Genomic DNA, 16,859 nt, shown 5'->3' with positions numbered 1-16,859 from the left:
CCATGATCTTTCCTGAGAAAGTCACATTTCCAACCTGGCCTCTAAAGCCAGTTGCCGACTGGGAATCCTCCATCGTGCAAAGTCTTTCCTCGGCCCAGATGAGCCCCTGACAACCTACAAAGCTTTTGTCTGCAACCTGATGGAATACTACTCTCCCCTCTGGGCTGGTGCTCCTGCCTCTCATCTTTCTCAGCTTCATGCTGTGCAAACCAAGGCATTTAGGATTATTGATATCTCCCGCGGTAAGGCTGAGTCTTTGGGCCTCTCACTCTCTCACCGCAGGCAGGTCAGTGGTTTTTCTGTCTTCTACCGTCTCTTCTCCGGTCTCACACCACCCTGCTCTGTCTGCAATTTGTCCCCACCATATTTCCGCAGGGCGCTGAAGGTCCGCCAGCAACCCCCTTCTGGTAAAACTACCAAAATCACGAATCGCTGCTCACCTTCACTCTTTCATTCCTCTTTTTCCCCACCTTTGGAATAAACTCCCTCTGTTCAATCCTATTCTTCCCTCCAGGCCTACAAAATATCTGTTCATCACCACCTCTTATTGTTCCCCATCCCAAACCTCGATCTTTTCTACCCCCGTTAATCCACTCAAGCCCACCTCCTTCAATTCCCTGCTTTCCTTCCTGAAAGTCCCTGTAATGTCCATCTTCTATTCCCCATGTTCCCCGTCCCATCCTTCTCCCTTCCACAGATCTCCTAATGTCTCTGTTCCCCACTGTTTTGTCCTTCGCACTCCCACCCCTCTTGTCTCATGCCCCCCCCCCCTTTTCTGTGCATTGTGTGTTAGCTCTCATATGCGCCTCGACAAGGTATACAAAAAAAAAACAATTCTGTGGTTTGTCATTTAGAAGCAAACATTGAAACGAGTAAAACAAAGAAACTCAACCCGAGGGCAGTCCACTCTGCAAACTTAATGAGGTCTGCCTTTCTTATTGTCAAGGACCTGATAAGCATGTTTTATGCTGCAAGCATTTAAAATCTTTATCTCAACTCTGTGTCAGTGCCTTTACCCATGATGCTTTCTGATGAACCATTCCTTATATGGTGATAAAGTGACTTTAGCCAATGCTTTACAACAGATTTCATCCCTTCATATTATTTAAACGTTTTGAAAGCACATAAAGATAAATGAGTATGTAATTTGTGGACAAAGAGCACTTATCCCAATATGAAAAAAAACAAACTTGTTTTGGCATGGTCAATACAGAAACACCAGTGCTTTGCGATAGTCATATGATATACAGAGCTATCACCTTATATGTCCATAAATAGTTTTGGTAGCATATTATTCACATTTCACAAGATTGGATTCATTATTTCACTTCCACAGAGGTAAGAAATATATTAACTTTCCCCACTGATGCTATGACAGTATCATCTGCTCATGTTGGTTTCCCATGGATGGTTAACTTTTAAAACCTAATTTTAAAATATTAATTTGGGTATTGAATTAATGAATGAATCTATATTGCTGGAAACGCTGGGTGTAAAGAAAGATCGTTGTGTCCTGGTCGGATGAACGCAAAAATAAAGCCCGAGGTTCGAAAATCATCTTGTACAGATGAGATTAGAAAAATTAATTATCAAAAACAATTTTATTATCCCTGTATTTTTGCATCACTTGTGGTGAAATACACTGCTTTGGCACGCCGCTGAGAATAGGGGTTATAAACACTCAGCTGGGCTGAGGCTTGCTTGGACCCGTCACCTTGGAACCGTTTTCCTCCTTGGACGTTGGGATGAGACAGAATTTAGATTTTTTTTTGGAAACATAATTTATGCCTCACAGGAATGTTTTGTTTACCCAGTTAGGCAAGCCTTCACCATCTATGAAAAGCATGCAAAATGACTGATACTACACTGAACTGTTTATCATCAGGTCGGGAAATGAACCCCGATTCGACATAGTATCATCACAATATAGATTGCTGTTACTAACCACTGAATATCATAAATATATGTGGAAGAATTACAGGCCCAGACTGGGAATCCAACCCAAGTCCTCTGGTAAACCATACCAGTGCTCTGCCATCTGAGCTATCTGGGCGACCCACTGGCTGTATAATGCAATTGTTCCACATGTAGAATTCGCTGAGCAACGCAATTCATATATTACTACACCCCCTGTGGTGTTTAATAGCGGACGTTGATGTGTCCCCTCACAGGGGGAAGACCCTCTCGAGAGCAGACCCTAGCTGCTCCTATAGTTGGCAGCGAGTGTCCCGGAAGCAGTGAAGGAATGAGAGTGGCACTTATATATGTGGAAGAATTGCGTGGCTCAGCCGGTGGGTTTCCCAGATATTTCAGATGGCAGAGCACTGGTCTGGTTTGCCAGAGGACCTGGGTTCAATTCCCGGTCTGGGCCCATAATTTTTGCACATATATTTATGATGGTTCTATCCTGTTCATTTCTCATTGAATACTCAAAAATAAACTAGAGGGGGGAGCACTCGGGAGAGTGCAAAACCTCCGCCACCAATACTGCTGGGTCACTCAAGTGAACTTTATATCTTATTCATTAAATATGTTGTCAACAGTGCTGACAGAGTTATAGTTCTTTTCTCCAACATTTTTTTTGGGGGGGGGGGTTGGAAATCACTTAAAACATGTAGAAATGCAAAAAAAAAAAAATCTAAATTTTGTTGAAAAAAAAAAAGTTGCAAAAAATTTTATCTTCTCTAACAATTTTTTTTTGGGGGGGGGGTTGGAAATCAATTAAAACATGTAGAAATGCAAAAAAAAAAATGTTTTCTCTAACAATTTTTTTTGGGGGGGGCGGGTGGGGTAACAATTTTTTGGGGGTAGGAAATCACTTAAAACATGTAGAAATGCAAAAAAAAAATTCTCTTTTTTGGGAGGGGGTAACAATTTTTTTTTGGGGGGGGGTTGGAAATCACTTAAAACATGTAGAAATGCAAAAAAAAAATTTCTCTTTTTGGGGGGGGTTGGAAATCACTTAAAACATGTAGAAATGCAAAAAAAATATTTTTTTCTCTAAATTTTTTTTGGGGGGAGGGGGACCAAGTCCAAAATTTAATGGCATGATCCTTGGACCATACCTAACCCCCCCACCAAGTTTCGTCGAAATCCGTCGGGGAGTTTTTCCGTAATACTGTTCACAAACAAACAAACAAACAGAAAGGGGTGAAAACAGTAACCTCCATCCATCCTCGAAGATGGCGGAGGTTAAATATTCCATAGAACAATCTCTGGAGAGTTAAATAAAAATGAAATTTCATTTTAAAGTCAACCCCTCCCCCCCTCTCCCCCTTCCCCATTTATTTTTTAAAAAGGTGAAAATACAATTGCCACTGAAAACAAAATGTCACATGTGCATGTGTGCAACTTTGGATAAACTCTTTTAGAGTGAAAAATCGAACTGCAGATGAGATTGCCAACATAATTATTTAAGAAACATCAAAAGAAACACCAGAAACACAAAATGAAAACACTTATGAAGCACAGTAGTGGAAAATTTGTTGAAATTACTTTGTCAATAAGAATTATTTGACCAATTAATGGTGACAGTATTAAACGACTTAAAAATGAAAACGTGTTGAAACGCGGTGGGAAGTGATGGCAACTTTCTGGCGTATTTGTGTCAATGGACATACTGCCATATGACCTGCATACATCATTGGTAGATTAACTTTTCATTTTTATGTCTTTCATCATAAGATTCATTTGGTTTTGAATGTCACATCCCACAGATCTGATTTTCTCATTTTCCACCCCCCCCCCCCCAAACACACACACAAAATATTTTGTACAACTGCCTGCTTGGTTTAGAAATAAGTGAATTTTCACAAAATGAAATTTTATATTCATAACTGAGTATCAAACAGGCTGTTTATGAATACCTATTTATCAGTGGGTATCTTTGATTTGTCGTATATTCTGCACACAACATTGAAATCACAAGTTGCTTGTTTTTTTTAAACCAAAATAACATTTTACAAATTTCAGATTTAACTTGGAAGGGCACTCGGGAGAGTGCATACCTCCACCACGTAATGCCTGATCCACGAGAACATATCGGGCCCAATACATTTTTGAAATATCATGCTTGTATATCGTTTTTGGCCCTATCTCTCAATGGTGAAGGATCATTAAAAAAGATTAAATAATTCTCGTATCCGGATACGGACCTTCACCAAAATCAAATCAATTCATCGTGGTAACACACCCAACCTGTCCACAAAGGTTCATCTGAATCCGTCCACAACTTTTTGAGATATTGTGCTCTGTATTAGTTTGGTCCTATCTCTCAATGGTGAAGAATCATTTAAAAAATTCGAGTAGTCGGACCAGGATCCGGATCTTCATCAAAATCGAATCAGTTCGTCCTTGTCACACACCGAACCTGTCCACAAAATTTCATCCGGATACGTCCACAACTTTTTGAGATATCCTTTACACAAAGAAACAGACAAACAGACAGAAAGGGGTGAAAACATAACCTCCTTCACCTTCGGTGCTGGAGGTAAATGTCATGCAATACAGTACTATATTGTTTTTTTGGGCGTAGTGGCGTGCGCCTGTAATCCAGCGACTCGGAGGCTTGGGTTGGAGGATCGCTTGAGGACGGGGGCTCTGCACTGGGCCACGCTATGAGAGGGTGTAGGGCATCCTGGAATCGTGGCGAAACCCAATCCTTATCCCTGTGTCGTAAGAGGCGACCAGGGCTGCGTCAGGAAGGGCATCCGGCGTAAAACCTCTGCCAAATCAGTATGCGGATCATAACGGATGATCCGCTGTGGCGACCCTTTACGGGAGCAGCTGAAAGACGAACAACAACACAGTACTATATTGTTTTTGGCCCTATCTCTCAATGGTGAAGAATCACTTTAAAAATTAAATAATTCTCATATCCGGATCCGTGTCTTCACCAAAATCTAATCAGTTTGTCCTTGTTACACACCCAACCTGCCCACCAAATTTCATCCGGATCCGTTGACAACTTTTTGAGATATCCCTGCGCACGAACAGACAAACAAACAAACAGACAGAGAGGGGTGAAAACATAACCTCCTTCACCTTCGGTGGCAGAGGTAATGATGATTTGCTCACGGAATGGAGAATATTGTGCCGTTTATAAATATATAATTAATGGGGGTGGTATTTATAATACCAACCTGTTGAACAGTCGAGTATGAAAGGTGTTACGATAATTGACGAAGAGCGCAAAAATCATTGTGAACTCGAAAGGGGATGGCGAGTGCCAGGTAGTTGGTTGGTTGGTTTTCAACATCTTATCCCATCATTATTTACCTGACATAATGACGAAACAAACATTAGATAAGAGGGTGAACGTGTCCAAGGAAGGTATTGGCTAAATTGCCGAAACTTGTACGAGCATGAACTGGACGATAATTAATGGCCATGTATATAAACCCCATACTTTTGGGGGAATGCAGTGGGTTGCAAACCTTTCAATCTCTCAGCCGTTCATCGGGCAAATAAGTAAATTATGAGGGCACGGCACATTATGATAATCAAGCCTTCAAGCTGAAATACCTAAAATGACCCCTTGAAGGTTGCACCGCTTGTTATTCACTGTTTTGTGAAAGGTTTTGTGAGTTTTTGCAGTCTTCTCTCGGTTCTAAACTTGTTTGTAAAGCATTGCAGCTCCGTTTGCTTAATGTGTACTTTTTCTGTCCTTGGATTTTTGGTTAATGTGAAAAAAGGACTTTGCCGTTTATTTATCCTGAGGTATGCTTGGCATTCCCACTCAGCAGGTGTACATTGGACTTTGAGCCACCTTGGTTATATACTTATCATCTGAGACGTTTATCTTAACACGTATCCATCCTCATATTAAAAAAAAGTAAATAAGTTTTGTGGAAAGCTGCCTTGAGGGATTTTTTTTTTGTTTTTTTTTAAAAGATGTTTTGGGATTTTCTTTCTGTTATAATGCTCAACTTTTTCAATCTACTTAAAAAGAAAATTTCCTCGTGATATTTGATCGCTGCTGCTTTTAAAACTGTCATTTACGAAGTGTGTTTTGTAGTCATCCAAGTGTGTTTTGTAGTCTTTTAAGTCATCGGTGTCACTTTTGTCCCCAATGCCCCTTATTATTGAATGAGTAAGAGGTTGTTGTGGTTTTTTTTTTTTCTTCCCTATTTTTATGCCATACTTGCTTCAACACACTTTCTTGCCACCAAGTGACACACCATGCAATGCTTACGTTTGATACCTCTTGTCTGTTAGAGCTTGAGGATATAGAGCATTGGGGATCAAACGTATCCCTCATTTCAAAGCCAGTCTGTTAGACTGCTGGGTAGCGCACAATGACGTGTGTATTTGCTTTCACAATGTGCCATACCTTCTCTTACAGGGCAAGCCACAGCAGAGAGGTGACAAGGCCGTTGCTTGTCCCCCCAACCGTTGAACCGGTGAGGGTGTGAGGTGAACCACACGGGTTCCCAGCTGGGGGGGGTTGGGGGAAGGGGTTGGGGAAGGGAGGGAGTTTGTTGGTAACCACGACCATGCCTTTTGGGCTCAAGTTGAAGCGGACACGCCGCTACAATGTATCAAGCAAAAACTGCTTTGTCACACAAATCTTGCTGCTTGATGGAAAGTCCATGGAATGCACGTTATCGGTGGAGAGCACCGGCCAGGAGTGCTTGGAAGCTGTGGCGCAGCGCCTCGAGCTCCGAGAGGTAATGCGCTTTGAGAATAATGTCAAATGCCTGAGCGACAGTGTTTATTTGTTTATTTATTTTTTCAAAATGTCGGCTCGTGTAACAGCACGATGAGAGAGGGAAAAGATAATGAGGGAATGAACAAACAGCAAAAGAGTAGGGGAGGGAATGAAAAATGGTAACCTGCAAGTGAGACTGTTGGGTTAGTTTTGGTTCATGGGCATTGCAGAGATGGGGAATGACATGAAATCGTGCTGTACTGCCAGCCTGTAGCCCTGGTGGGAAGGCTGGAATTGAACAGTCTCAGGAAGGCAGTTCCACAAATGGGAGTAAAGAGGAACAAAGGAGTAGATGTGGTTTTGTTATAATTTTTATATGGAGATGGTTTTATCATGATAGTTGTGGTTTTCAGGTTTGTTTGTTTCTCTTTTTTGCTAACCCTACTTTCTCCCTATTGTAGCTCACCTGCTTTGGCCTTTGGTATTTGAACAAACAGCACCAGGTGAGATGGGTGGACTTGGAAAAACCACTCAAAAAGCAGTTGGATAAAGCGGCTCTCGAAGCCATGCTCCATTTTGGGGTTATGTTCTACGTACCAAGTGAAGTTCAACTGGAGCAAGATGTTACCAGGTCAGCACCTTCTCTCCCATGCGCCTTTCTCCGTTCTTTGTTGCAAATGTTCTTGTATTTCCCAAGCCATTTTGTTGCTGGTTTCAGCCATCAGTTTTACTCTTACCTGTCTTAATCGGCATTCCAGTAGGTATTTTGTAATAGCTGCTGAACCCCACAATAAATAATGATGTCATCAATAAGCATTAAAGCATTGCTATATCATTTGCAACATGCATAGTTAGTCACAGAAAAGTAATAATTTCATGCAGCAGACTTTTTTTGGATCAAGAGTCTTTAAAACTACTTTATTGTTGTTTTTAAGAGGGAATTTTTTTCCCCAAGTTATCTTATTGAAGTTCATCTCATCTTGATGAAATTCGACAATATTATGGCAAGTAGGATGCACCTAATTCTCCTCTTCCTTGTGCTAGTTTCTTGTATTAGATATGGATACAGTAGGTCAAAGGAAATAATTTTACTTTTTCCTTTCAGTATAATTGTGAAACCCCCTTGCTGTCCACATGAGAAAATGCATAAACAAGCGAATGTAATTACTCGCAGAAAGAAATCCTTCGTTTCTAACTTTGAAATGAAAAGTATTTATGAATGTTAGTCGACTGTCTTGTCTTCAGAATACCATGCACACTGGAATTGTTGCAGAATATAACTCCAAGTGACCTGAATGTTCTAGAAGTATACATGTTGTTGTACTTACAGCCTCCAATATGGCTGTTAATAATGAGTCAGATGATGAGCTGCAAAAGACCAAAGCAGTTGCTTTGCTTAAGGCTGAATCTGGTCGTTAGCACACCCGAGTCGGTAATGCACTAACGTTTAAAATGTGGTCTGACACCATGCCAGTTATTCAATTTATTTAACCCAATTTGGGGCTGGCAGGATGGCCTAGAGGTATACACACTTGTCTCCAAGCTGTCGAGCCTGGGATTGATTCTTGGTTAACACTATAAACTGTTATTCCAGTGTTTCCCAGGCAGGATGGTTCATCAATGTGTGTGCCATCCTTCGGATGGATGTTACACTGGGCACCCTGTCTGCCGGCATTAGTTTGGGAGGTTAAAGATCCCACGCTGTCCTTCGTGAAGAGTCGGTGAGCTATTGCCAGCACCCTGGCCAAATTCCAAATTCCTACCCTAACTAGGGAATAAGGAGGTTTGACTGTGAGGAAGGCAATGGCAAACCACCCAGTATAACCCTTGCCAATAAACTGCTTTGGTAGCACTGACGCTCTGTAACAGAGTATTGTACATCAAAATCAGAACCCAATTTGGGGCCTCTACGGGTTGTCGACGTGCTGCTCCAGCGCATGCTCCCATACCTGACCTAACCTGATGGGTTGTCAGTGTCCCGAATGGTTGAATTGGTGGATTCAAAGACAAGACAACATAAACGGAGAATCCCAGATGAAAGATAGACTTTAACAAATGATAAATAAATAACAATGATATAAAAATAGAACTGAAGGAACAAGGTACTATGATCACACATTTCAGATACTTGCATGAAATTGGACCAACTTTTTTTTTAATGATGGTCCTTAAAAAAAAAAAATTTTTTTTTTTTTTTTTGTATACCCTCGTGGTCGAGAGAGACTCGTGGAAGAGATAGCACACTGAATGGATCAGGACAGAACAGCCAAAAGCAGGACATAAAACATGCATGCATGGAGATAGGAAACTTTAAGGAAGTAAAACTGGAAAATTAAGAGGAGGAATTTGGGTGGGGTTAACAAGGGTAAAAAAAAGATCATGGTTTTGGGTTGGGGATGATCTGAGATTGTGGTGAACAGCTGTCTTGAAGATCTAGAGGGAAGAATGAGATTGAAGAGGATGTGGAAGTTGATTTCACAGGTGGGGAAAAATTGAGGAACGAATGAGTGGAGGTGAGAAGTGATGCTGGATTTCGGTAGTTTTACCAGAAGAGGGTTGATGGTGGACCGTGTCAGCCCTGCAGAAACCTGGTGGGGGGAGGGGGGAGGAGTCAAAGAATGGAAAGAGATTGTGCAAGACCAGAAAGGCGGTGGTAGAAGACAGAGACCACCGACCTGTCTGCGATGTGAAAGTGATAGGCCGATAGACATTCATCGTCTTGGGACATTCCAATGATCTAGAAGGCCTTGCTTTATACAGCGTCCAGCTGAGCATGATGTTCGGCAGGGGAGCCCACCCAGAGGGGAGAGGAGTACTCCATCAAGCTGCGGATGAAGGCCTTATAGGTGGATCAGAGTTCAGGAGTGTGAAGGAAGGACTTTGTGTATATCCAGGGAGAAGGCCCTGAACTCGTGTCTGACAAAGAGGGCCTCCATCCATTGTTGGGTGAGTCGTAGCAGCATGTCCAAGGTGGAGTGACCTGGTCTGAAACCAAATTGGTGATCTGAGAAGAGTTTGTTGGAGAAAAGGAAAGTATTAATATTGGCTGCGATAATGGATTCCATGTTCTTCCTGATAGTTGGAAGTATGCTGATAGGTCTGTGTAGGTCAGTTTTTATTGCACCTTTTATATGTAGTGCAGTGATATTGGTGGATTTCCAAGCAAAGGGAAGATGACCAAGTGAAAATGGCAGAAAGAGAAGTTTGCAAGACCAGCAGAGCAGGTTTTTAGAACACCTTCCAGGAGCTGATGCCGTCTAGTCCAGTAGCAGAATCGGAGTTGACGATTGAAAGACCTTCTCCACCTTCTCAGATGCAAAAGACAGAGTCCAGGAGCAGCTGGGTGTGACAGGGAAGGATGGGTACCAGAGTGAGGGGTTGGGGACACAAGATTTGGAAGCAAACACCAAATGGAGGCATTCAGCCTTCTCATGAGCGGGTTGGCTGTGGTGCCATTTGAAGAGAGGGGCGTGAAGGATGGGGAGCATACACAAGACACAGACTTCACCCTTTGAACCCTGAGCTCTTTGGACTTTCAACTCTCCCACCCCGGGTTCACTGGAGAAAAATCCGGCTGCTAGGGTATATGGAGGTTTGAATAGTGGCCGGCAAAACTGTTAGGAACCTAATATTTTGCATAAATGTAGCTTAATGTTACAGAAAGACGCAACATGATCCTGAGAGTTATCAGATATCACGTGATTTATCACGTTTTTCACTGTCACGCCATGGCGCTCACTGTGGAAGAACGCGTGTTTCTCGTCGAACCTTATTACATGAAGAATGCATCCTTGAGGGAATGTCAAATTGTAGTTAAAAGTCGCTTTGACGGTTTATGGAAACTGGTGAAGCAGTTCAAGGAAACAGGCTGTGTGAAAGTTAAAAAGCACGTGCACCAGCCAAGTGTTGTTGCACCAGAGAAAGTGGATGAAGTGCGGGAAAGAATGTACGTTTAGCATAACAAGCTCAATTGTGTGGATCAGGTTATATTACGTCTTTCTGTAACATTAGGCTACATTTATGCAAAATATTAGGTTCCTAATTTATGTAGTTTTTAGTGCATGAGAATTATTTAACGTTCTCAAATAAAAAAAATCATCCTGTACATTACTTCATTTACATAATCACCTAACATTGTCATGAATAGAGGAGGGATAGGAGGTGGAGGGAGGGAGGAAGAGAGGTTATGGGGGTGGGGGGAGGGAGGAAGAGAGGAGATGGGGGTGGGGGAGGGAGGAAGAGAGGAGATAGGGGGTGGGGGAGGGAGGAAGAGAGGGAGATAGGGGGTGGAGAGAGGAGGAACGGGGAGGAGGGAGGAGAGAGGAGGGAGAGAGGAGGAAGGGGATGAAGGGGGAGGGAGGAGAGGTGGAGGGAGGGAGAGGTGGAGGGAGGGAGGGAGTGAGGAGGAAGAGAGGAGGGAGGTGGAGGAGGGAGAGAGGAGGAAGGGGTGGAGGAGGGAGGAGAGAGGTGGAAGGGATGAAGGGAGGGAGGGAGAGGGAGAAAGGGTGGAGGGAGGGAGGGAGAGAGGTGGAGGGAGGGAGGGAGAGAGGAGGAAGGGGTGGAGGGAGGGAGGGAGAGGAGGAAGGGGTGGAGGAGGGAGAGAGGAGGAAGGGAGGGAGAGTGAGGAGGGAGAGGTGGAGGGAGGGAGGAGAGAGAGGAGTGGAGGGAGGGAGGGAGAGAGGAGGAAGGGGTGGAGGGAGAGAGAGGAGGAAGGGGGTGGAGGGAGAGAGAGGAGGAAGGGGTGGAGGGAGAGAGGAGGGAGGAAGGGGTGGAGGGAGGGAGGGAGGGAGAAGGGGTGGAGGGAGGGAGGGAGGAGAGGGGTGGAGGGAGGGAGGGAGGAGGATGGAGAGGAGGGAGGGAGGAGGATGGAGGGAGGGAGGGAGAGAGGAGGAGGAAGGGGTATAGAGGGAGGGAGGGAGAGAGGAGGAAGGGGTGGAGGGAGGGAGGGAGAGAGAGGAGGGATGGAGGAGGGAGGGAGAGAGGAGGAAGGGGTGGAGGGAGGGAGGGAGAGAGGAGGAAGTGGAGGGAGGGAGGGAGGGAGGAGAGAGAGAGGAAGGTGGAGGGAGGGAGGGAGAGAGGAGGAAGGGTGGAGGGAGGGAGGGAGAGAGGAGGAAGGGGTGGAGGGAGGGAGGGAGAGAGGAGGAAGGGGTGGAGGGAGGGAGGGAGAGAGGAGGAAGGGGTGGAGGGAGGGAGGGAGAGAGGAGGAAAGGGGTGGAGGGAGGGAGGGAGGGAGAGAGGAGGAAAGGGGTGGAGGGAGGGAGGGAGAGAGAGGAGGAAAGGGTGGAGGGAGGGAGAGAGAGAGGAGGAAAGGGGTGGAGGGAGAGGAGAGAGGGAAAAGGGTGGAGGGAGGAGAGAGGGAGGGAGGGAGGGAGAGAGGAGGGAGGGAGGGAGAGAGGAGGGATGAGGGAGATGAGGAGGAAGAGGCGATGTGGAGGATGATGATGATGAACGCGATGATGATGAGAAAGGGGTGGAGGATGAGGGAGGGAGATGATGATGAGAAAGGCGCGATGGATGATGATGAGGGATGATGATGAGGATGATGATGAAAGGGGGTGGAGGGATGAGGGAGAGAGGATGAAAGGGGTGGAGGGAGTGATGAGGGATGATGATGATGAAAGGGGTGGATGATGAGGGAGAGAGAGCGATGATGATGATGAAAGGGGGATGGAGGGAGGGAGGGATGATGATGAGAGGATGAAAGGGGGTGGATGAGGGAGGGAGATGAGGAGAATTAGGGGTGGAGGGAGGGAGGATGATGATGATGATGACATTATGATGAGGAGGGGAGGGAGATGATGAGAAAGGGGTGATGATGATGAGGGATGATGATGAGGATGAAAGGGGTGGAGGGATGATGATGAGGGATGATGATGAAAGGGGGATGGAGGGAGGGGGATGAGAGAGGAGAAAGAGAGGGTGGAGGGAGGGAGGGAGAGATGATGAAAGGCCGCGATGGATGATGATGAGGGAGATGAGGATGAAAGGGGGTGGAGGGAGGGAGGGAGAGAGGAGAAAGGGGGTTGAGGGAGGGAGGGAGAGAGGAGAAGGGGGTGGAGGGAGGGAGGGAGAGAGGAGAAGGGGGTGGAGGGAGGGAGGGAGAGAGGAGAAGGGGGTGGAGGGAGGGAGGGAGAGAGGAGGAAGGGGGTGGAGGGAGGGAGGGAGAGAGGAGAAAGGGGTGGAGGGAGGGAGGGAGAGAGGAGAAGGGGGTGGAGGCAGGGAGGGAGAGAGAAGAAAGGGGTGGAGGGAGGGAGGGAGAGAGAAGAAAGGGGTGGAGGGAGGGAGGGAGAGAGGAGAAAGGGGTGGAGGGAGGGAGTGGGAGAGAGGAGGAAGGGGGTGGAGGGAGGGAGGGAGGAGGAGTGCTTCAAAAGTGCTTCCAATTGTCAATTGTGAAAGCGAACTTGTTGCTATTGCAGACTTTAGTTTCTTTGAATCCACATTCTCAACCGTCCCTAATAGATACTCTGGTGTTTGGTTTTCAAATATTTTAGCATCGTGGATGTATTGGTGATGAGTGAGGTCTATTGAACAAAGTGAGCATGCAACTTTCAGTCTTCTTTATCCTTCCCGTAATAGTTCTAAACTGTACTTATGGACCTTTGAAATAACATATTGTCAAAACTTTATCAGTCAATGCATTGCCTAGCCATCCATCAGCAAAGCAATCAACACACTTTACTGGCGAAATCCAAATGCCTTGCGATTCATTTTAAAGGAACACGCCCTTCGAGCATGGTTAGTTTGCAATTGACTTGCTTTTGCTGCTATATTTCAAACGGGATGCCGTCAGGGCATGTTCCTTTTCAATCAGTATATTACCAGGATAGGTGTAACCAGAACTTTCCCAAGAGGGGGAAAAAATAATTCCCCCCCCGAAAAACGCTTCCTTCTATGAAGTAGGAATTATTTATAATCGACGTCGATTCCGGTTCACTACTCAATTCCTTTCGATTCCATGGTTGAAATTGAGTACTTTTGAATCTATTCCGCCCACCACTATTAAGCACTCAAACAAGTACTCCAACAATATGGTTGACAAGGAACGGCTCACTGGGTGATACTAAACACCATCCGGAGACATTCGGAGTATCAAACAATGTGAGAATTGGACAAATGAACACACTTTAGCAGTCGGAACTGCTGCCAAGTTCAATTGTGCAGTTTAAAATTTGAAATTTGGTTCAAGTCCAAGAGAATCTCGAATCAAGAGTTTATCTATTTTACCGTAACACCCAGTTTTCATTCATGCACTACCTTGGAGTTCTCTGTATGCAAAGTTTGGGGCGACTAGGTTTCATGATTTTGGAGTTATGGATGACACACTGGCATTTTTTATTATTATTATCATTATTATTATTACTGTTATAGATAAGATGCATCAAGATTATTGGAGGGGATCCTTCCTTGTGAATTATTTTTGTCCTCCTTCTTTCTATACAGTAAAACCTCCTCCAATGTGGCTTCCTCGATCATGGTTTCCAATTTACACGCTGAATTAAATGCGTCAAAACCTCCCCAACGCGAGGGTGTGTTTCGCATTTACGCGATCGTGGCTGATGTTTTCCCAAAGATTTATATTAATTATTCTTATTTCTTGTTACTGTACTGTACTGTACTTTACTTGATTAATATTTAATTTATACAAACGATGATACGAGTCGCCACCTGCTGTCATCGGGATCACAGTTCGAATTTAGTCTGGATTCATTGCGACAAAAACGGGGCGTTTTCCCAAATATTTTATGATTTTTTCCTTATTCCTTATTCCTTTACTTAATTACTCGTGTTTTCAAACACTGCCAAAGTGTTTGAAGACTGGTTTGAAAACAGCTTCATTCATGAGGTGAAGGGTTATATCTGGTAAAGAAAAACTTGGCTTTTCAAGGTGCTTCTTATTCTGGATAATGCACCAGGACATCCACCATCCTTAACTGAGTGCCATCCTAATGTTCAGGTGATATTCCTGCCTCCAAACACCACATCATTGTTGCAGGGTGTGATAGCAACAATTAAGTCTTACTGTACTGTACTTTACTTGATTTACTTTACTTTACTTGTAGCGACAAAACCAGAAGGAGTTTTTCACACATCTTGTCCATGATTGAGAGAGATTCAGCTCTAACAGTGGGTGATTGTTGGAAAAGTTTCAACATTTTTGATGCCATTGTGATGAGCAAACACGCCTGGGAAGAAGTGAGAAATGAGACCCTCAGCTGTTGCTGGAAAAAGCTATGGCCTGGGATTGCCCATGATTTTAGAGGTTTCCCTCGTCGGAAGGAAGAAGTGAAAAGGATCATTGATCTTGCAAAACAGATTTGAGGGGAAGGATTTGATGACATGGAAGAAGAAGAACAAGAAGAAGAAGAAGAAGGAGAAGAACTGTCCACTGAAGAACTTGAAGAACTTGAAACCCAGATGTCTCATGAAGAAGACAATGAAAAATATGATGAAGAGCCAGAAAAGGTAGCATTCACCACCAAACTGCTGGAGGAGCTATTCAAGGCAACAAAACTGCCTAAGAAATTGCTGTAAGGATAGATCCTTTGGTGGAAAGAAGCCTGAAGTTCAAGTGGGCCATATAGTCAGCTTTAAATCTCCACACAGAACTACACAGGGAGCTAAAACAGAAGGCAAAGCAAGAGCTGACAACACAATTATTTAGGCCTACTTCAACACCATCCACCAGCAAATCATCACTCAAACCTCCAACAACCACCTCACAATAAGGTGAGTTATTTTGCAATAATACAGTACTATTATGATACCAACACTTATTTTAATGTATGTTGAATAATGCTGCACCATTCCATACAAAGACACTTGTATAAATAAAAATAAAAAAGCAAGAAAGCCTGTTTTCAGGTCAGTTTTTTGGGAGCCTGGAACATATCCCCAATTTCCCCATACGTTTAATGATTCTTCTAATGCGAATCCCTCCAACATGAGGTTATCCCAGAACGTATCCCCCACGATGGAGGAAGTGTGTGTGTGTGTGTGTGTGTGTGTGTGTGTGTGTGTGTGTGTGTGTGTGTGTGTGTGTGTGTGTGTGTGTGTGTGTGTGTGTGTGTGTGTGTGTGTGTGTGTGTGTGTGTGTGTGTGTGTGTGTATATATGTTGCGGCCACGGGTATCGAGACACCAGCTTGTCACTCAGGGATTAATCCCCGGTTGTCCTCGGTAGAGCCAGACCTGGGGCCACCGCTCACAATTAACGTTGTGGTACCACGAAACCACGAACCACGAACGCCACCCTGTTTTAAAACCACGAACGCCACCCAGTCAACCACGAGTTCCAGTGTCCACCGTCTAATTATTCCGTTTAACTAGAGGTCACGTGGTTACCTGAGCGGACAGCGCACCCTCGGCAAAGCACCAATGTTATCTCGATTAGATTTTAATGAGAGCGGCCGAGCGTTTTAACCGCTGGTGCGTGCTGACAATTTTTTGGTCAAATCTGTGGTAATTATCTCACAGTCTATCTCGGTTCGGACAATGCCAGACCAATGGAAGGAAAGGACAAACACGGACAGTTTGGAAATCAACAAATGATTTATTAATAATAAAATTAATAAATATAAAGAACCTTTTATTTTCTGAGGTAAATAAAGAATGAATTTCAAAGCTAAATCAATCAAAATGGCAGGAAAGAGACAAGGAGCAGATGCTTATCGGGGATTGACTTGCAGCTAAACACAGACATGGGTACCCAACAGATCATTCGGGGGGGCGGGGGGGGGGGGGGTTAGAATCGACTCGCTCACCAGAAAGTCGTCCGTGAAGCGAAAACGTCTTGAAATGCGTGCGTGCATGTCACGTCCGTCGCCAGCACTCAGCCCCGCCGTGCACCCTCTCGCGAACGGCCTTGAATTCCAGTCGACATCAGGAGGGCACCGGGATCGTCCGTCGCGGGTTTAGACCCTGGTGTTGTTAGTGGCCGACCCGTTCTTCACTTGTTGGTGGCGCTGCTCACACTCACACCACACGCTCGCTTGCCAAAGCACTGGGAAGGACGAATTATCTCGTTGTTGGCGCTGGTCAGACATCCGCTTCTTGCTCGCTTCTCAAGCTTGCTTCTCGTTCTCTTCTCCCTCCCTGGCTTTCTTTCGCCCCGCGTTCTTTCACTCTGCTTTCTTTCACCTCCCGCTTTTTTTCTCTCCAGCTTTTCTCCTCGCTTTTTTTTTTTCCTCTTTCGCTTTTTTTTTTTCCTCTTTC

The 16,859-nt window shown here is 44.7% G+C and overlaps 1 protein-coding gene across 6 annotated transcripts in view; it reads left to right on the top strand.

Annotated features, from left to right (window-relative positions):
* The window catches only part of LOC147014822 (tyrosine-protein phosphatase non-receptor type 21-like), a 149,476-nt gene that overhangs the window by 37,464 nt on the left and 95,153 nt on the right, over positions 1-16,859 (top strand). For 4 of the 6 annotated variants that reach the window (XM_085853124.1, XM_085853126.1, XM_085853123.1 and 1 more), the window contains exons 3-4: positions 6,344-6,668; positions 7,111-7,280. In XM_085853124.1, coding sequence (XP_085709250.1) covers positions 6,495-6,668; positions 7,111-7,280 — 344 coding nt within the window. In that variant the 5' untranslated portion in view covers positions 6,344-6,494. Of the gene's footprint in view, positions 1-2,171; positions 2,292-6,343; positions 6,669-7,110; positions 7,281-16,859 lie in introns of those variants that run through there. The other 2 variants (XM_085853125.1, XM_085853128.1) reach the window with 2 other exon arrangements.

Source organism: Eptatretus burgeri, chromosome 13 (assembly GCF_056783735.1).
Source record: "Eptatretus burgeri isolate ZD-2024b chromosome 13, Ebu_testis_v1, whole genome shotgun sequence".
NCBI lineage: Eukaryota > Metazoa > Chordata > Myxini > Myxiniformes > Myxinidae > Eptatretus > Eptatretus burgeri.
Note: the sequence above shows the minus strand (reverse complement) of the source record. Positions and strands in the feature narration are given on the sequence as shown.